At 45.5% G+C, this 20,295-nt stretch overlaps 1 protein-coding gene across 3 annotated transcripts in view; it reads right to left on the bottom strand.

Moving 5' to 3' along the window:
• Nucleotides 1-1,123: 1,123 nt before the first annotated feature.
• rock2a (rho-associated, coiled-coil containing protein kinase 2a) overlaps nucleotides 1,124-20,295 on the bottom strand; it is a 29,610-nt gene continuing 10,438 nt past the window's right edge. The window contains exons 2-32 of one of the 3 annotated variants that reach the window (XM_068581066.1): nucleotides 17,114-17,195; nucleotides 16,890-16,990; nucleotides 16,475-16,612; nucleotides 16,124-16,384; nucleotides 15,805-15,949; nucleotides 15,535-15,673; nucleotides 14,707-14,798; nucleotides 14,308-14,467; nucleotides 14,121-14,175; nucleotides 12,499-12,587; nucleotides 12,337-12,385; nucleotides 12,088-12,223; nucleotides 10,975-11,066; nucleotides 10,352-10,598; nucleotides 9,353-9,459; nucleotides 7,916-8,075; nucleotides 7,647-7,807; nucleotides 7,288-7,472; nucleotides 7,118-7,187; nucleotides 6,809-6,912; nucleotides 6,453-6,639; nucleotides 6,087-6,180; nucleotides 5,894-5,988; nucleotides 5,567-5,758; nucleotides 5,256-5,424; nucleotides 4,499-4,569; nucleotides 4,333-4,421; nucleotides 4,141-4,219; nucleotides 3,751-4,018; nucleotides 3,415-3,628; nucleotides 1,124-1,603 (exon numbers count right to left, since the gene is read on the bottom strand). In XM_068581066.1, coding sequence (XP_068437167.1) covers nucleotides 1,600-1,603; nucleotides 3,415-3,628; nucleotides 3,751-4,018; nucleotides 4,141-4,219; nucleotides 4,333-4,421; nucleotides 4,499-4,569; nucleotides 5,256-5,424; nucleotides 5,567-5,758; nucleotides 5,894-5,988; nucleotides 6,087-6,180; nucleotides 6,453-6,639; nucleotides 6,809-6,912; nucleotides 7,118-7,187; nucleotides 7,288-7,472; nucleotides 7,647-7,807; nucleotides 7,916-8,075; nucleotides 9,353-9,459; nucleotides 10,352-10,598; nucleotides 10,975-11,066; nucleotides 12,088-12,223; nucleotides 12,337-12,385; nucleotides 12,499-12,587; nucleotides 14,121-14,175; nucleotides 14,308-14,467; nucleotides 14,707-14,798; nucleotides 15,535-15,673; nucleotides 15,805-15,949; nucleotides 16,124-16,384; nucleotides 16,475-16,612; nucleotides 16,890-16,990; nucleotides 17,114-17,195 — 4,035 coding nt within the window. In that variant the 3' untranslated portion in view covers nucleotides 1,124-1,599. Of the gene's footprint in view, nucleotides 1,604-2,346; nucleotides 2,852-3,414; nucleotides 3,629-3,750; nucleotides 4,019-4,140; nucleotides 4,220-4,332; nucleotides 4,422-4,498; nucleotides 4,570-5,255; nucleotides 5,425-5,566; nucleotides 5,759-5,893; nucleotides 5,989-6,086; nucleotides 6,181-6,452; nucleotides 6,640-6,808; nucleotides 6,913-7,117; nucleotides 7,188-7,287; nucleotides 7,473-7,646; nucleotides 7,808-7,915; nucleotides 8,076-9,352; nucleotides 9,460-10,351; nucleotides 10,599-10,974; nucleotides 11,067-12,087; nucleotides 12,224-12,336; nucleotides 12,386-12,498; nucleotides 12,588-14,120; nucleotides 14,176-14,307; nucleotides 14,468-14,706; nucleotides 14,799-15,534; nucleotides 15,674-15,804; nucleotides 15,950-16,123; nucleotides 16,385-16,474; nucleotides 16,613-16,889; nucleotides 16,991-17,113; nucleotides 17,196-20,295 lie in introns of those variants that run through there. The other 2 variants (XM_068581068.1, XM_068581067.1) reach the window with 2 other exon arrangements.

Consider the following 20,295-nt stretch of genomic DNA (forward strand, 5'->3'; position numbering starts at 1 on the left):
CTCACACACACGCACAGTTACTCTCCACCTGCTATATAAGCCACAGTCACATAAACACAGTCACACACACACAGTTACTCTCCACCTGCTATATAAGCCACATACACAACAATGTGCCCAAACTCCGAGTTTGGTTACTTTTTAATACAAAAATATCAGGACAAACAACTTTTAGAAAAAAAAAAATCGTTCAACGGAATAGTGCTGCTCAGTATTTGGACTCGTGGGATGTGATTGCATACCTTCATTGTTTCTGCTTCTTATTGGTTCATTCCCCCTCATTTTCATTACCTGGGAGGAAAACAACAAAACAAAAAAAATACTACACTGCTAACAGGTGGAGGCCTGTGGGTGACGGCACTAAAGTGTGAGGCCTGAAAAGGCAAACACATGCAAGTTCACTCGAGAGTAGATTGGTGAGGAAAGGGTGGAGGAGGGGTTCGGTCAAGTATATTTGGATATATAGAAGTAATACAATGCCTGCGTGTCGTCTCTGGTAAAGCCCAGATGTACATTCAAACAGCAACAACAAAAAGGATCAGAGAAGAATTAACGGTGCGCACATTGAATTCAGTAAACATTAACCCCTCGTAACTCTACAGTGCAGGTTGGAAACGTGCGGCCTTGAGGACCTCCATCTGATGCTGTGCACCTGGAACCGTTACTGTGGTCACACGCCGGCGACAAGCTAGTGAACCGGCGCACGCCTGAGTCCGAAATCCGAAAAAGAGGCACTCTGTTGGGTGAGGGGGATTATTTGACGCCCCAAACTTTCTCTAGAAGTGTTTTTTTTTTTTTTGCTTAAGTGCCTCATTCAGGTTTTTCCATGACCCCCTCCTCCGTGTGGACAACGCAGCTGTGGTGCCTGAAAGCCGAACCGTGGGAAGCAAGAAGCTACAATCAATACGTTATAAAAAAGAAAGAAAAGAAAGAAAAGAGTTACGAATAAGCCAAGGTACAGATACTGTATCTGGGATTTCGTAGCTCCGTTCAGCCGACACATTCTCTGAGTGTAGTGTCCCCCCACCTCCACCATTAAACCCTTCATATTGTTCACAATCAGTCAAACACATTAATGGAAAAACAACAAAATTATTTGGCCACAAGAATTACCCCCCCCCCCCCCCCATCTTCCTCCTCCTCCCAAACAGGTAGTGAGGAGGATGTTTCTGCACTGGGTCCTTCAATCAGACAGTGTTGAGGTAAAGTGTGTCGCCCCCTCTCTCCCTCCGTCTTGTTATAAGAGCTCTCTTCTGCTCTGCGGGAGCTCAGCGAGCTACTCAAGCCGTCCAGCTTGGTGAAAAGATCACCAGGTGACTTGATAGTCGTTACCGCTTCGAGTGCCTGGGAAAGTAGTTTAAAAAAAACAAAACAAAAAAAAACAAAACAGGAAACAAGACGTTGTGACTCTCACGAGGCTGAAGCACGACGGCGGGTGGTGACGAGAAGCGATGTGGAGTTCAGTTCAGTGTGCCCGTCTGCAGACGGGAGCGTTGTGTGGTCTTTGACTTGAGTCGGGCGGGCGGGCGCACGTACACACACACACACACACACACACACACAAACAACCTTGATGACGCGCCGCTCTCTTGGGAAAGGTTAACTGGAGGAAGAGAAAGAGAGACAGACGCACGATTAGTCTCAGCACACACAAAAAAGTTTCAGCACAGAGAAAAGTGTCTTTGGTTTGTTTTAGTCAGAAGAGATCCTACTGTATGTGCACACCTGTCAGTGAGTTCTGTTCCTGGCTTTTTGCCCACTACACCCCTTCCTCTTGGGTCCTAAAATAGTTTTTCTTTTATAAAGAATTGTGGCCAAGATATACAGCGAGAGGTTGGTGCTCTCTGGTGGACAAACAACATAATGCAGACGGATGTATTTCCTGTGTCAGTAGCTGAGGAGCAGATGAAAAAAAAAAAGAATAATTGACAGGATAACCTTTCCTCACTTTTCCCCCCGATCTGTGAAACAGGTGAACCATGTTTGTTGTTGTAATCCTTATCTTGCTCACAAGAGGCTGAAGTGCACCATGAGCCCACGGCCTCAATAGATACACGTTAACATGCAGGTGAGTTTACATTTCCACATGTGCTCTAAAACACACTAATGTCGACTTTGTTGGGGAAAAACTAGGAAAGATCATCCTGAAAAACAGTTTCCATCTTTTCTTGAGCCAGAGACACAGGAGAGATGTATACCGCACATTTTCTTTTTCTAATTTCTGCACCAACAAACCTCCAACATCACCACCACCACCACCACCACCACAAACCAGGAAAACCGGGGGTTCTGTGTCTGGACATTTTGTGCAAAAAGACACCGGTTGGGTTGAAGCACACGTACACACATTACAGGGAAACGTCTCGGCAAAGGAAGAGGAGTCTTCATTTGTACCAGAGTCCACTGAGGGATTCCTCCTGCCTCATTTTGAAGCCATTTGACCTGCGGGGGCTGAGGTCAGAGGACACACGATCGAGGACGTTAACAGGATGCTGCGACTTAAAGAACGGCACCTTTCCTTTTTTTTTTTTGAATCAAGGTTTAGACGTGTGTCGTTGCCACTCTGCTTCCACCCTAAAAACGAACATATGGGTCTCGCGGATTTCGTTCCAAAAATAGCAAAGGAGTCGATGTTTAGATCTCTCTTTTATAAACCACAGAAAATTGGGACGGCAGCTGTGTTAATTGGACCCCCCCCATCACCCTCTGTGGAAACGGCTTTCCACCGCCACGCACAGCACACACTGCACACAGCGTTACCGCACGTGGTCCTCAGAAATGAATAGAGGAACAGTCATCATCGATATCATCCAGAGCCCAGTGCCAGTCCTGAAGACCGAAGTCCTCCATTCTGAAAGGGGAGATTAGTGTTGACGGCCAGGTACAAAGAAATAAAATAAATTACACATATATAGAAATAAAGGCTGGGCTGCTGGTTTCAATTTATTTATTCATGAACTATTTTAAGGCCAAAGGATTCTGAAAATTAAAGTACAATACAGTTCTTTTGGAGCTAACGCTGCGAGCTACTATAGTTGGAGGCGAGATTATTGTTGCTAGTTCCTCATAATTACCAACCTTAGCTGTAGTTTGTGCCTCCTTGCCCCAATTTTTGTTTTGATACTGTCCAGTTATACAACACCAGTCTGGGGAAAACGCTACACGTGGGTATTGCTATAGTTTCACTCCAGATGTTATTGCAATTTGAGCTTGTATGCTGATGATAAACAAAGTTACTTTCTCAATAGAGCGTCTTTGCCTCGCCGGACACCTCCCCCATGTCCTCAACAGTTCATACAAACTGGACCACAACAAATGAAATCAATGAACTCAAAGGCCTTTTTATTTTGCTTCTAAAGCTCGTCCAAGAAGCAAAAGCTGTTCAGGCGTAAAACTTCTCGTCTGCTTCGCTACCTGCTCTTGCTGGTGGGCAGCTGTCGACTGGGCCTCCTCATGGACTGGCTGGGCTGGACCTTCATGGAGGCGCGTGGCGAGGAGCGTGCAAACTGCTCCGGCGGCAGAGGCTTCTTGGGAATCTTCTTGACCAGTCGGCTCACCCACTTCTGCTGCTCCTCCTGGGACACGGCCAGCAGCAGCAGGTTCTTGGCCGAGGACACGTCGTAGTTCACTGGTGGCGGGAGAGAAAAGGGTTGGACTTACGAGCTAAAAATCGGCATAACGGGAAAATTCCCAATTTGTTTTCACATCCCCGAGCAGCACACAGATACGTTGCTGTGTGACGCGGCCCACCTTTGCACGGAGCGATGATCTCCTCCTTCTTGTCCATGTGGTCCTTGTGGCACTTGATGTGGCAGCGCCGGCACTCCAGGGCGGGCGGCGGCTTGAACATGTTCCACAGCGGCTTGGTACATGCCTCACAGTTGGTGGGGAAGTGGTAGAGCGTGGGGATGAACTCGTGGCCCTTGTGGCAGATGTAGCTGGACTTCTCTCCGGCAGGCAGCGGGTCCACAGGAAACTCGGGCTCCTTTTTGCACTCGCCTTCATTGGCGTAAAGAATCTGGACAATCGAGAAGAGAACGAGGTGGCTGAGCATTTATTTGGTTCTCTGGAAATTTAAGACATCAGAGTTCACAATAAATATTGCAATGACAAAACCATCGAAAAGCTGCCGAGACAGACCTGGAATATCCTGGGAATCTCTTTGGCGTCCGCGCGGTACACGTCCGTTTGAGTGACGGGCCTCACATGGAAGAGTTTGCTGTGTGGAAAAAAAATAGTAACATCCCGTTATCGCAAACAATAAATGCCCCTTACAGAAAATAAAACCAACATCAGCAGGAGTCCCGGGTTGTATCCGGGTGTTCCACTCACTCTATATCGAGCACCATGTAGGGGATGGACTGCTCTTTGTCTTGCTCGTTGTTGTAGAAGAGGATCTTCTTGCTGCTCACTACAACGTACTACAGAGTGCACATGTTAGGGGTTATGTTCAGTTGAAGAAATACTTCTTCATACATGCAGCTTTCTCTCTCTGTACCTTTTTCTCCCATCCAAACTTCTTGGTGTTGTTTCTTACAGGGAGGGAGAGCCAGCCTTCCAGTCTGATTTCTGAGCGGGAGGAAGACAGCGAGAGACGAGGAGGTTACAGTGAGCAAGCACACCGATAATCTGGGAAGTTTCACTTGAGTGACGCCAATATTGATCACACGCCATCAGCGGTGTGTCTCTACAAAGTATAATACGAACACCTGCTGTAGGACAAGATCGAATCAACTTCTGTAAAAAAACTAAACTATTTATTGAATGAAAGTGCAGCCGTGTAGTCGTCAAAATTAAAAGATAAAAAGATCTTTTTCAGCCGCCGATGTAAACATTTTAGATTTACACTGTTTTGTTTCCTGCCAAATGCAAATCCTCATCCACAAAGCCTCTTTAAAAGAGTTCTTAGCATAAAATGTGGGTTTTATTGGTTTCTATAGGCAAGCCGAACTGCCACAGTACAGGGGTTCACTATTCAGTGCACACAGATTTCACAGCATGTCAATTGATGCACGTGATGCAAAACCAATTTCATTGAACGCCGTTAGCAAACGGGTGCTGATATCAGCAAAACAAGCAGGCCTGTCTGTTTGACACTGTCTGTTCAGGATGAATACAAATAAGTTCTTCCTTTCACTGTACCAAACTCAGTCCGAGCCGCGACTCCTAAACCCCAACTGTGACGTACCGTTACGCCCTCATACAGCTATTTATCGTAGCGTTCTACTTTCGTCAGCCAGTGGTGGAGCTCTCACCTCCGTACGCATCATCGGTATCGAACTCCGGCCCGCTGCTGACGCTGGCTGAGTCCATTGATTGAACACTGAGCGACTGCAGGAGGTTCCTCAGCTGCTCGATGTCGCTGTCCTTACTGTCCAGGGCCATCTGCAGCTCAATACGCATCTGGCTCTCATCAGACAGTTGCTGCAAATCAAGAGCAACAGTCAAATGTGCTGGAGACGGAGGAAAGACACTGAAGGTACAACCTTTAGAGGAAAAAAAGGACGGATGAAACACAACATTAAAGACGCGAGGGAGGCAAACTGTTGGCGACTGTTCCACTGACCGCCTGCATCTCGCTGATCTCCCGCTGGTATTTGATGATGCTACTGTTGAGCTTTTCCTTCTCCGACCTCAGCTCCAACTGCAGCTTCCTGTTCTCCTTCTCCTTCCGCCGCATGTCGGTGTCGTTACCGCGACGACTGCCTCCGCCGCGGAGCTCCTTCCTGTTCATGATCTCTGCCAGCTTGTTGACGGCCTGCGGATGGAGACGAGTGGCAACAAGTTGTGCTTTAGCCCGTTTTAAGATACGTTTGGGAAAGTTTCAGGATCCGAGTGTATGTGAGTGAGTAAGAACGAAGCGCATGTGCGGTGAGTTGAGCAGCAGGCTCACCTGAGTTTTCAGCGTCCTCTCCGACTGCAGCTGCTTCTCAAAGGCCTGCTTCATCTGGCTGATCTGCTGCTCCCAATCCTTTGACTTTTCTGATTCTGTAAAAAAAAAAAAAAAAAAGAAATGTAAATGTCAATCATGACGGTATTTTTGCTTCTTAAAAATGTTTCAGTAGAATTGTAAACTTTTGAATTACCTTCTATTTCCTCCTTCAGTTTGTTGTTCAGCTCCTCCTTCTCATTGGCTAGGTTGGCGACGTCACTGGTCAGAGTCCTGTTGGCTTCCTCCAGCTACAATATTCCAGAAAGCATGACACGGTTAACAAAGATAATCCACTATTTCTTTCCTTCAGAAATACACCCCACCAACCGTATCACCACGCAGAAGGTCGTGTTCATCGACACTCCACACTGCTAGCTCACGTTAACGTTATCTAGCTCACCACCGAGCTAGATAACATTACTGTAATACATCATATTGTATTACTTCAGTAACAAGGCAAGCTATTCTCTTTATTTGATAACCATCTGCATACCAACACATCTGGAAAAAGTAGACTCACCGAGCCGATGGTGATGTCCTTCTCAGACAGCTCCTGGCGATGGCGTGCCATCATCTCCTTCAGCTCAAGCTCCTTCATTATCTTCTCCTTCTCCAGGTCCGAGTACTGCTCCTCGGCGATGGAGCGCGCCAGCTGCTCCGAGTCGGCCTTCGTCAGCGTGATCTCGAGCTGAGCCGCCAGAGAATCCCTGCAGAAAAGTGAACGAGTGTTAGTGACAAGCGTTCAAAGAAGCAGATTACTGGACACCCCCAGAATAACACCCGTATTCTATCTATTTTTCTTGTCGGATGTTGAATTTAGTCTAACTATTAAAGGAGACAAAAAAAAGAGAAAATATCTTTAAGCAGCCAAAGCACCTCTCCTCCTGCAGCTCCTGCAGAGACTGCTGCGCGTCTTTGTACAGTTTGTTCCTCTCCTCGCACTCCTCCTTTAGCTCACGGACCTGGGTCTTGTACAGCGTCTGGGAAAACACAGCACCCAGGTGAAATGTCACTTTGACACGCATTGTAATGCAACACTTCAATGAGCATCACATCGCATTAGCTATTGAAACAGAAAGGAATATTCTCCTGGTGGCACATTACAGCCCACACTCAGCGTGCAAGATGCAGAACCGTGACGAGTTTTGTGGTTTCACATCCACGTCTGTAATTAAAAAGACTCACAGAGAAATACTGTTCGGCTTCCAACTGGTCCTGCAGCTCCTTCATTTGCCCGTCTGTGTCCTGTCTTTCTCTGCAGGACAAAAACAACAAACAGTCCATGACTCATCATCCTCTTTGTGTCAGAACATGAGCCCTCGAGCACGAACGTTGGAAGCAAAAAGTACACCGACTTGCGCAGCTCCTGGTTCTGTTTCTCCAGGCTGCGTTTGATGTCGAGCAGGTGATTCGCTTCCTGCTTCAGCTGCTTCTCGGAGGTTCGCAGGGAATTGAGCTGCTGGTTCTGGGCCTTCAGGTCGTTCTGGGTCAGGTTGCGCTTCTGGGTCTCCTGTTCAATCTTCAGCGTCAGGTTCTTCACCTGAGGGGTTGAGCACAACGCCAAGTGTTTGCATTACTACGATGCCTGCACTGTTAGTCCTCCATGGCTCAGAATTGACGCACCATTACACAAGCTGCAGGATTTGTTTCTGCGGGTGACATTTAATATCTAAACAACAGCCTCCCCCTGCACGGAAGATAAACACTCGCTTACCTCCTCAGTTAGTCGGTCCTTGTGTCTGCGCAGCTCATCTAGTTTCTGCAGGGCCTGTTTATAGTCGCAGTCCATCATGCTGCTATGCTTCTCCAGATCCAGGATTCGGTTCTCTAACCTGAGCTTGGCCGCCCGCTCCTCCGCCAGCTTCTGATCCATCTCTGGATAAGAGACGTTTTTGGACATGTTTTAATCAATGCTCATTTAAGTTACAAGTCTGTAATTCAGAACAGAACTAAGAACTAAAGAAAAATAATCTCCGCCTTTACCCTTCATGGACTCTGACTTGGCGCCCTCGATGGTTACTTTGATCTTGCTCTTGTCTGCCAGCAGCGCCCTCGTGGCCTTGTGTGCGGCCTCCTCCTGCTCCAGCTCCTGCTGCAGCACCTTCAGCTTGTAGGTTAAATCAATCTCCTTGTTGCTCTTTTCCTGCACAAAGACAAACCAGGACGGACGATGAAGGCCTACGAGCAAAACTCGGCCGACCGCCGCACGTCCGACAACACAAAAATGCACCTGACGCTGCACCAGCTCAAATTTACGCACGAAGAGGAGCGCTGAACTCAAGGGGGATTTTATTTTGGTCCTGGCGTCGAAAGAGGTACTTACATCGATTCATTTCGACAGGGAATTGAAGCCGTTTTCTATGCTCTCTACAAAACCAGCTAGACTCCTTTGATGAAAACAGACATTTTACCCTGCAGAACAGGGTTGCTAGTCTGCTGCTGGCACGAATCAGATCTTTTGTGTGTTATTGTGTGACTTTGGTGTTGTCAAGAGTTAGTTTGGATTCACCAAAGCCGCACAATAACACAAATAAACTTAAGGCAGCAGCAGAACCAACAACCTCTGTGTTCTGAGAGGGATTTTTTTTGTCAATAGGTGGCTTTATAGAGAACATAAATGCATGAAAAAAAAATTCAGTTTGGAGTCGTAAACTACTATCTGAAAGACAAAAATATTCTAAATATATTATCATTTTGTCGGCCATCTACACTCGATGATACAAAAGATGATGGAAAAGCACCTCACACAACCCCACAAAACATCCAAACTATTCATTTAACATAATCTGAAATAACTCAAAGAATTAAAGCACTGAGTGATTAGACCGCCTCACTAACTACCCATCCATATATTCCACAGGCAATGGTCTTCACTAAAGCCCTTTAAGCTTCAGGATCAATATGCCCTTTGAATTATTTAGTCAACCAATAGACCTCGCCAGCTGATCCACATAAGTACTCAGAAGATTACCATTCTATTAAGAGGCTGGCCATTAAGTAATCAGCAACTTGTTTGCAATTGTAGGTTGTACAATAATCTCTAAAGAATAAGGCTATTAAACCAGTTATGGACCAGCCTCTTAAATGGGTTTGTAGAGTATTTATCCGCCCTGCTTTGTGACGCTCCCGCTGCAGTGAACCAGGAGAAAAAACACTTGAACAAAAGCTTTAATAAATGAAGTCAATGTTTGATACTGGTGCCAGGTAACCGAGTCTGATGAGGTGAATCAATTTGTTTGTTTTATCTTGAGAGTTCAAGATGTGCAAATTAATTAATTTCATATTAGGTTACACTTGTTGAGAACATTCCAACACACTAAACATGTACGATTTACAAGCCAATGAAGAACACAGCCCATAAGAGGCAAGATAGAACAACACAAAAAGTGAGTCATCTTTTGCTGGATTTTCCCGCCTTACCTTCTCCAGATCGTTGTGTTTTTCCTGAAGCTGCCTCTTCTCGGCCTCAGTTTTGGACAGAGTCTGTCTCTGCTGGCGGGCCTCCTCCTCCAGGCCGAAGATGCGTCCTGCAAGACAAAACCGAGAGAGTCCTTCAGAAAGCAGGTTTCAAAAAAGAAAGTCAAAAATACCTCCAAACATGGATATAACTTTCTGCAAACCAAAACCTTCCTCTGTCATTATTAGTACGCATACAATGATCTGTGGCTGTATAACCAGCAGATAAAAGCTTTCATAGGACAGTTTAAATAACCCCAGAGTACTGCATTAATCAGACCGAGGTTGCACTATTACACTCGATGTCAACACGCTCCTTGCAGAACCAAATCAGCTGCAATGAAGGAAATGCTTCATTGAAAAGCAGCAGAGAGGAGGGATGGTATTTAATTTTTTGGACTCTTTATGGTTTGTTCATCTGCTGTGTGTGTGTGTGTGTGTGTGTGTGTGTGTCTGCAAACATCAGATGGATTTATTCCGGTTTGGGTCGAGGCTCTGTGGCTCTGCAGAGGACTTCCGGACAAACCCGTCCAGAAAAAAGCTCTTCAGAATGAATTTGAATTGACCCGTCTCATGCAGCCGCGCACCCACGCACAGAGAAAGTGACGTCGTTGTTTTTTCAAGGGATTCAGACCAGTGATGCTGCAGCGCATCCCTCGTCATCAAGGCCCGAAAAGCCTCTTTTGCCGCCATCTGTATTTGTGCGTCACCTTTTCTCCTGCCTACTTTGCTGCCCTTGTAGAGCTGCCGCGTAAGCTGCCGGGCAGACAGTAAGTGACTCATTTTTACCCAATGAGTGTCAGAGAATTTCCATCTCTGCAAAAAAACAACTACAGAAGGCAATGCACCGACTATGGATCTGTACCTCATGCAACCATGCTACAAAACAGACTATCCCTTTAAAACCAGAAAACCATTGTTTACAGGCTAGAAGATGTGTGTGTGTATAAGTGAGTGACCCACCCATCTGGTCGCTGATGGTCTCCGAGCCCTGGTTGTGCTCCCTCCTCTCCACCTCCAGCGCGGCCTGCAAGCTGATGCACTCCTTCTCCAGGCTCAGCTTGTTGCGCTCCAGCAGGCAGCATTTGTCCTGCAGCTCGCGTACGTTGGCCTCCAGCTGCTGCAGCTGCTTGCTGCTCTCTGTCTGGGTTTTACGGAGCCTCGTCGCCGCCTCCGACTCGGCCCGCAGCAACGTGTTGGCTTCTTCCAGCTGGGTTGGGAGGAGGAGTGACAATTTGTCAAAAATAGTTTTATTTGGGAGCGCATCTATATGAACTTTCTATCGAGTACTTCATTTTGGGAAAAATTTTAATCGGCTTCGTGACGTTTATAGTAAACTGTTTAGTACTTCCCGTTTAGAGGCATTTAAGAAAGAAAGAAAAAAGTCAATATCATTGCTTTTATTCCATAATGATATCCGTTTTGTAAAATGTAGAGAATTGACATACATATCTCACGTTTTCAAATATATGAAATATAATTCATTAGTTTGACTTCCCCGTTAATTACTTATGTATTTTGACAATCCCTCAAGACATAAACCTCAGAGCCCACACACTAAACGTAACAGAGTAGAAGTGACGCACCTGTTTTTGCAGGTGAAGGTTCGTTTCATTGGAAATGTGTGAACTCTGGTTTCTCTTCTTCATGTCGTCCAGCTGGTCTCGAAGGCTGTTGACTGCACAAGAACACAGAGTCATTTATCCTCTCCAGCGGTTCACCTCTCAACGCACCAGTAGGACATACATTACAGACTATGACAGCAATAACTCTTCTTTGTGATGACGGTTTTGGGTGGACAAAGCAAGAAAGTAGGCTTCGGGACTTGTGTTCCTCTCATTGAGCATGTTGCTGTTCTGTCTCAGACGTCTATCTGACCAGGTGATGGCAGCAATGTCCACGAAATCTCAGCCCGTCCGCAAACTTCCAACAAAACTCTTTTCGACTTCAAATTAAGTCTGACAATATATTCAGTAAAAAACATCTTTCGCAAACATAGTTAAAAAAAAATTGAAATTGCTGATTACACATTAACTGTGATCTTTTAACTGCGATCACTCGGCACCAAAAACAAAAGTGTGCCTACTCCATCGCCTTCTTCAATAGGGTCCCCAAGCACACTTAGGCCACATTTACACGTAGACAAGTATTTACGAAAACGAATATTTCTGCCCCTCCGTTTTCAAAAATAACGTCATACACACATGATCGTTTTCCAAAAAGCTTCTGTTTACATGAAACCGCATAAATACGCCACCGAGCACCGTGATCAGTGAGCAAAATGTAAACAGAGGACGCTCATACATGACGTGATGCATTTTTAGTCGCGTACGCTGACGTTTGAGGACCTAAAACTCCGTTTGACCGAGTGCACACGCAAACACGAAAACAGAGTTTTCATAGATCTCCGCTTCGGCCGGAGTTTTTAGAAATGAACGTTTTCCGTGATAAAATCTCTGTTTTCGTGTAAATAAAAAGGCCAAACTGCATGAATATATATGTTTTTTCCCCTCGTGTAAACGGGGCCTTAGAGGGGCATCAAAATAGTCTCAAAATAATCTCATTATGCAACAAGATCATTCATTCATCGCGTCACATTATGGACGCATGTCGGGAACGACGTGCGCCTTTCTGTGTGTGTGTGTGTGTGTGTGTGTGTGTGTGTGTGTGTGTGTGTGTGTGTGTGTCTGTCGCGTCACCTTCGTTCTCGAGGCAGCGCTTGCGGTCGGCCTCGCTCTCGGCCTTGCGGTTGCTCTCCAGGCTCTTGTGCTGTAGCAGCGCTTTCTCTCTCTCCAGCTGCCTCAGGGTCGACTCCAGGTTCTTCCTGCCGCTCACCTGGAAGCAAACATTGAAACACTTTGCTCCGCGTGTCCCACAGGGGGCCGGTTTCACGGCGATAAGGGCCGCATCTTCACTGTGGTTTTGAGGGGGCGGGGGGTGTAGCTTACCTCTTCCTCAAGCTCTTTGGAGATTTTGTCCAGACGGCTGGTGGCAGCTCTGCAAAAAAAGAAAAGTCACATTTGCATTAGCTCTGAAGGCGATGAGTCACTGTGCGCAATGCGAAGAAAACTGCCACCGTTCACCATGAAATGCTTCTATAGCGGCTGTACCTGTGTTTGTGCTCCAGATCGCCTTTGACCTGCTTCTCATTGTTCAGCTGCACCTCCAGGTGACGCAGTTTCTTCTGCAGAGCTGCCGTCTGTGGAGGGAAAGACAAACAAGCAATCACGCGCGTCCTTGCGACTCGTCTGGTGCTCAAGTTCAAGAGCTGTCTACAACCTTTACCCCTGAAACTCTCAGGAATGTGTGCACCTTCAAACCTGCATCGATTCAAACTTCTTTTTAGAGCCACAAGCTGTCAAACACAAAACTGACATATTGTCAGCTTTTAAGTTGAATAATATAGTTATTCATTTACTAATCTACCAAATACAGAACGAGCATTTGTTTGGACAGGACAAACAAGACTCTTTTAGTTTCGTTTTGTTGTCCGGTACATCTGTGGTGCTCACCAGCTCGTTATTGTTTGGTGCTGGTCCGGTTGTGTGAAGTGGGTTTTCAGAGTTAAGTCAAAAAAAAAAAAAAGTTCAAACTTTGAACACAAAACAATGTGCGGAAAAGATGCTTAAAAAGGCCACGTACAGTTGAGGAGCACACCAAAACTGGGCCATACTTCTCTGCGTGTGCTCGTTGCATAGACTGTTGATAAAGATCTACACTTATTATTTAGCACATGGGCCAAACTAAAAAGATCAAATTAACGTTAAATACGTTTTTCCACAATGATGGTTGTTGTTGTTTTATGTAGTTCTTCTCACACTGATGTAAGTTCAAGTAATAATTTTACTCATATGTTTTGTTTTAATTTGTTACTTGATGGCCGAGCGATGTCATGCTTGACAGCTGGGATTGGTCAGAGAACTGGACGTCACGACTGTCTGTTTCAAACCCATACTATAAAGACCTCTATACGCAGCTTATGGTTCATTCAGTCACTGACTGTGTCACTACCTAGCTTAGCGATACGCCCACCGACTTCATACAGGCGGCCAGTGACATCGGACCACCGTGTGCTTTCACATCAGATGACGTTTCTGAAAAACATGCATGCACAATTGGTGTATGGTCGGGGCTTAAACGCTAGCCGCTCTAATCACCAATATGACAGCAGGGCCCCGTATCAGGGAGATTTGGAGGAAGTGGACACGTGGTTTATCTCTACAAACTACCAATTTCCATTTTAGTAGTGTGACTTGAACGTGAAGGAGAAGCTCTTTCAAACTTCCCAAGATGAAAGGTTTCGAGAACACTCACGTTTTGCACCCAATTTTCTTTTTTGCAGAGCTCAAAAGCATTAAAGACTTGAAAGCGTCTAGTCCGGTACATCATGTCATTTTGCAACCCAAATAAAAAACTGTGGCTTTGTGGTCTTCTTTGGAAATGGTAGTTGATTGATAAGACTGCTCAAGTACCAAGGCCAATAAGAGATTATCTTTAAGGGTCAGCCACTTCCACCAAAAGCTGCTTAAGTATTTCGTGTGACTAAGAGCACTGAAATTCCAACAAAGTACAAGTAAATCATGGGAAATCCCTTTTTCCATCATAATCCTGGATGTCTGACAGTACGAAGCCGGATTGATCGCAATGTCAACAAGCCTGTGTGGTCGTGTAATCCGACGCCTGGACGATTTATTTCCTGGCAGTTGCGGCGTGTGGAAGTGAAGGAACTCACCTCTCCTTTCGAATTGTCGTGGGTCACCAAGACATTGTTGGAAGCGTTTAACAACCTGAGGAGGGAAATGGTCAGAAAATCAACACAAAAGTCAAGACGACAGCCAAGAGTACATCTCTCGAAGAGACATCTCCTGAAATCATGAAGATATTGCCGAAAGAATGGAAATGACAAACAAATGACTCACTGGTCTTCTTTGAAATAGGTGAAGCCAACAAAGGGTAGCTGGTTTCCAACATAGGCCTTAGGAGTGGGGAACGTTTCCACGTCCCCCTTGTCATCTTCGATCTCGTCGAAATTGCTGGTGTCTATGTCACTGCTCAGCTCTGGGACCACAGGGGCGACCGCTGAGGAAGGAGAGAGAGGGAGAGAGAGAAAAAGAAAGAAAGGAAAAAGACAAGTGTGGATTTCGGTAAAAAAAAATTAAAAAAGGAAGCGCTGTGTAAACAAAACTTTTCAGCGTTTTCGTCTTAATAAATCATTCCACAGCTGTTCCAAAAGAAGCCTTGGTTAATGTCAGAGTCACTCAAAAGGCTTCGTTTTACTGCTCAGGTGACAATGCTTGGTGAACCGCGCTAATACTGACTGTCTCTGATGGTGTCGAAGGTCCACTGGTCGTTCTTGAAGAAAGGGTGCCGCATGATTTCCTCCACGCCGTTTCTGCCCAATCGCACCTCCCTCAAAACAAAGAGAGTGAATGAGTCGCTGGAGCAGCGTCGAAATGTGGCTTTTGTTTTCAGTTCAACGGCAACAGGCAAACATGACCTGTTGATCCATATTCTTCCCCCGAGTGTCATATACAGACATTGATTTCTGTTCGGCCTAAAGCATCACAAAACCAGAGGTGGAAATACGACGGCGCATGAGGGCCACTCGAAGAGAAACAGAGTCAAAGGAATTAAAGTGTTCATTTTACTACAAAAAATCCTCAATAACATACGCAGAAAAAAAAAACCCGTCCAAGTAGCCACATCGCCTCACTCTGCAAGGTTGGATCTCCTGCGTCACACCACAGACGACAACGCTGGCTGCATTGTGTCTGCACTGGATGACCTGATCAAATCATACAAGTTAATTATATAACTAAATTGCAATTAGATTCTGCAATAAGGGAATACTTAATATAGTAAATCCCCATATTATCATAAACATCTGGACTTTGAATGGGGTGAATTTGGCTTATTGAGAAATAAAACATTGATTTGAGTTTTATTTACTCGTAAATTTCTGATTGTATTTACTTAAATTGACCAACAATGGCCCTAAAGCGCCGTCATATAGACACAGGTGTGCTGTGTGCAGCTCAATAACCCGACATGTTATGTGAAGCCTGAGTGTCGCAGCACCCTGTGCTCCCTCCTGATGTCCTCACAGTCGACACTTGGGGAACATCTACGAATGCGACTGTCAATACCTGTCGGTCAGGAAGGCACAGATGATATTCTTTGCATCTTTGGAGATCTCTACATCGTCTGGGAAGTTGAGGGTGTTCTTGTGGTCCATGATCTTGCTGTAAGTTCCCACCAGAGAGTCGGCGTAGAACGGCGTGTCACCTAACAACAAATTCAGCAAGTTAGCTACAAGTATTTAAAATAGTCGTTTGTCGTACTGTTCTACATGTCAAACTTCTCGACTACTTGTTTTTTTTTTGCAAAATCACTGCCTTTGTTAAATGCTCACTGACCAACAAGCATCTCGAAGATGAAGACCCCTACGGACCACCAGTCACACTCTCTCCCATAATACCCGTCTCCTCCCTGGGATTTCAGCACTTCAGGTGAGATGTAGTCTGGGGTCCCGACAGCCGTGTCACAGTGCACCATGCCGGTCTGCAACGCAAATCGATTTAACGTTATAGCCTAAAGTCCTTTTATTCCCATTTTAAAACAATGCATCTGAACAGGAAATGATGAGACGCGTCAGCAGACACTGTAAATGTTGCTGTGTGACTGAGTAACCATCCAGTCCGGTATCTTAAACTACTGTAACTCAAGACAACTCACCGCGTTCATCTTCATGCACGTCCCGAAGTCAGCCAGCTTGAGATGTCCGAGTCTGTCCAGCAGCATGTTGTCGGGCTTCACGTCCCGATGGATGAAGCCCATGGAGTGGATGGCGTCCAGGGCCATCACCACCTCCGCCGTGTAGAACTTGGCCCACTTCTCCGGCACGTCGTAGGTGCTGGTGAGGTTGACCAGGTCGCCTCCCGGCATGTACTCCATCACCATGTAGAGGTAGTGCTCGTCTTGGAATGCACAGCACAACTGAGTGGACCGAAGGGCACAAGCTCTCGTGACTAGCTCACCTTTAAACTTTGCGGATCAGCAGCTGAGCAGTGAATTAAAATGTCGTACCTGCACAACCCAGGGGCTGTTGGCGAAGGCCATGATGTCCCTCTCTTCCCAGAAGAAGGCGGAGTCCGAGCGCTTGATCATCTCGAACTTGCTCAGCACCTTCATGGCGTAGACCTTCTGAGAGGCTTTGTGCCGGACCTGAATGGCGGCGAGACCCGGTTATTCAAAGGTGGGAAAAGTAACGGAGAATTTCAGATTCTTCGAGTCCAACATTTTGGCCAGTAAAAGTACACGTTGAGTGTGTAATGTTCACAAATGTTCTCGAAGGCTTTAACTAGTGAAAAAGGCATCGCGTCATTTATAAAACAATGTTGTCGCTGCGTTGCTTTTGTGTGTAAGGAACTCATGGCAGAAAGCTTAAATCACTTCACAGAACCTGTTAGGGACATCTTAAAAAAGGAAAACCAGTACTCACTAGTTGTACTTCACCAAAGGCCCCTCGACCGATGACTTTAACTCTGTCAAAGTCTTCAGACTTTGTCTGGAGGTCTCGAGTCTGTCTTATGACTGCCTCATCTGAGCATGAAGAGAATAAAGAAATCCTGTTAATAACTGTTGTGAATTAACCACGAAAGAAAGGTAAACGTCCTTCACCTCTTTCTCTCGCTCGTTCTCGCTGTCACAAAAAAAAACACTTACGTCTGTTTAAGAAGGCCTCGATGTTTTTGTTCTTGCGTAGTGAGGGGTAGTCCAAGTCCAAGACCAGGGCGTTGATGGAGTCCTGCACACGGAAAGATACAACAATCAATCATCAGTCATGACTGACTTGGGTGACGTAGTCATGAGCTGCTCTTTTTGCTTCCCTCAAGTTCTCAGTAAACTCAAGTCTGATCACGTTCTCTGCGGAAACGTGTGGGTTGATCACAAAAGCGCACGTCATTGTCCAAGTCACCGCGTTGCGATTAAAAAACATGACGAATACTCGGAGAACAAAAAGTGTCGTCTTCATTCCTCGGCATTCATTTGCGACGAAGTTTCAACGTCATGCGCAAAACAAAAAAAATATCACAGCTTGAGTGTGAAAATATTTACTGTTAAGAATCTAATCAGTTCGCACGATGACCACAAACACCACAGACTAAAGAAAGAACATCTGACTCATGTGTCATAGTTAACTTGGACTTTCGATGACTACCATGTTGAAAATGTTAAATACATAAATTGTTCTAGACTCTTATTTATTAAAAACATGAAGAGACTAGTAACTGGCAAACCCGTTCTACCCAATAAAGGCAGTGGAGTGCAGCAGCGACTGGGCTCCATGCAGCAGCATTACTGACCACTGACTGCATTTCCAAAAAGAGTTTATTTTCTGTGTATTTTCCAACAGCCCGGCCCTCAGCGGTTCGTTCGACATTGACGTACTGGGTACATAAACAGCAACTACAGGCAAAAGAAAAACGGTTTTGACTGCAGGCTTAAATCCTCCAGAGAGAGAGAGACACAAAGATGCAGGATGACTCATTTTTCCATCAGCAACAACCTGCTTGATCCTGTCAGTAATATTCATCTGGTGACAAATGATGGACACAGAACTTTCTGTGACCAAACACTGGGCATGAGGGGGAGGACTCGAACCCGTGTCGCGTAGTCGCCACACTCTCGGTACTCAACGTTCTTATTTGCCCTTTCCACATATTTCTGCCTGAACACATCGAGAAATCTCTCGTCTCATAAGGGTCATGACCAGAGAGCAGGAAACAACACGGCAGCTGACTCCATCGTTATTTACCCCCAAGAGCAAAAAGACTGCTGGATATATCGGCACTGAACATTTGTTGCTATGGTGGCTGAAATTGAGTCTGTAAAAAAGGTTTAACTTTAAGTTAGTGTACGTTCAAAGTGTCCACTTTGAGACGCAAGAGAAGACTTAAAAAGGGAAACCACTGTATTAACCTTAAATAGCTTCACTGCACAATCAAATGTTTGCTGTTAATCAAACAATCAAAGCTCTCAACCTTTACCTGATGGCAATTTTTGCATTAAAACCTCTAGTATCACATTATGGCACCCAAAAACTGAGAAAGTAAAAGATATAACAACAATAAATACTAATATCAAATGAGTGTGTTGATTAAAAACAAGAAACTTGATGACAATGACGATGTAGAAGCACGGTGTCAGCTAACGTCCAAGTAGCGTTAGCTTGCTTGCTTAAACAAATTGAATAAAATTAGTTAGTTAGCTTTAATTTATTTTTCCAACCGATTTGCATTAAAAAAAAATCATTAAAATTTGCATTTCTATTTAAACGCCACGCTAATTACCTAACAATTACCAAACAATATCACGACTGATGCATTTCTGACTTCATATCAAGCGAGAGTGTCGTGAGGAACTGGACTGAAGCGCCGCCGCAGCTTGTCGGGTCAACTGAACATGAGCCGACCATTAATGTAATCTGTCATTTTATGATGTTCATAGTTTGACCCCGGGCCGATGTAGGGAAGCCATCAAATGAGCAAAAGACAAGCTGAAGCAAACCCCTAATCGTTACAGTGTGTTACAATGAGGAAGTCGTCTATCAACTTTTGTCAGCTCCACATTCCTGAACGGTCAGCGAGGAGCCGTCCGGACCGAGTCGACCATTAGAACAGAGACTACAAGAATCCCGCTTTGACCCGGTGGTCTTAACTGGATCCTTTCAAACCCCTCCGCCCCCCTTCCTCCTCTTGTTGTCCCGCCATCGCAGTGCTCAGACAGGATGGCACAATCTGTTTCATGTTTCCCCTCACGTCCTCTCTGCACTCATTTCTCTTCCACCGTTCTCTTTTGACCTTCTCCTTCTTATCTGCCCCGCTCCATCGTTCTCCGCTCGGCTGCAGACAGTCTGCGGCGGCCTGCACACTCTTGTTTTATCATCTCAATTTTCACTTCCCCATTAAAGGACTGACCTCACACAAAACTACTATTTAAGGGAGAGAGAAGAAAAAAAAAAACTACACTCGGCGAGGGGGTTTGCCGGGTGGGCATGCACGTACACGGGCGCGCACAAGGATCTCCCCGCAGCAATACAGGAAACGATCCACCCCACCCCAGGGCAGGCTGATAATTTCACTGTGTCATGAAGCCAGCCCCAGTGTGCAAGTCATTTCCTCTGAGGCAGCACTCTCCGCTACCAGTGCTCTGCATTTGTAAAAAAAAAAAAAAAGAAAAAAGGAGAATATTTCACACAAGCATGGGGTCTACAGGTGTGCGCATGTGTGCAATGCATCCAGTTGTTGTATGCGTTGATGCTGCAGGAGCTACATTGCCCATAACGCTTTAGCTGTGTCAAGCTACAGGAGAGAAGAAAGCAGCACTAACCACATGTTTTCTGTGCAAAATTTTCTCAGTGTGATTTTCTATCTCCTGCAAAGGTCATTACCATACACTCATACCGTAAAAAGGTGGGTTATAAGGTGCATCCTTTTATATGCGCAGCATCTACTGAACTGAAAGAAAAAGTTGTATTTAAGTTTATAAGCCGCAGTTCCTGCCCGTGTCCCCGCTGTCCGAGTCGGTGGTCGAGTCGGCGCTGGTCCCGCTACCGTCGGTGGTTGTCGGGGAGCTAGCTGCTGCAGCTAGCGCTGACAACACTTTATTTTGTGTTGAATTTTCAGTGTCGTTTACTTGCGCTTTGTGCAGGGCAGGTTTATAACCCAAATTTCCCAGTATTACAGCTTGACTGGGTGTTGTTCTGTATCTAAAGGAGCTGGACAGCAACCAATCCCCTGCATGCAAGCAGCAATGATGTAGGTCAGATATAATTGTCCCAACGCCTCCAATATATCATGCATTTAGTTCACAGATTCATTTTAACAGTAATGACTGAATTTCAC

This window comes from Clinocottus analis, unplaced genomic scaffold (assembly GCF_023055335.1).
Source record: "Clinocottus analis isolate CAN_PGR_092001 unplaced genomic scaffold, fCliAna1.0.p SCAF_17, whole genome shotgun sequence".
NCBI classification, from domain to species: domain Eukaryota; kingdom Metazoa; phylum Chordata; class Actinopteri; order Perciformes; family Cottidae; genus Clinocottus; species Clinocottus analis.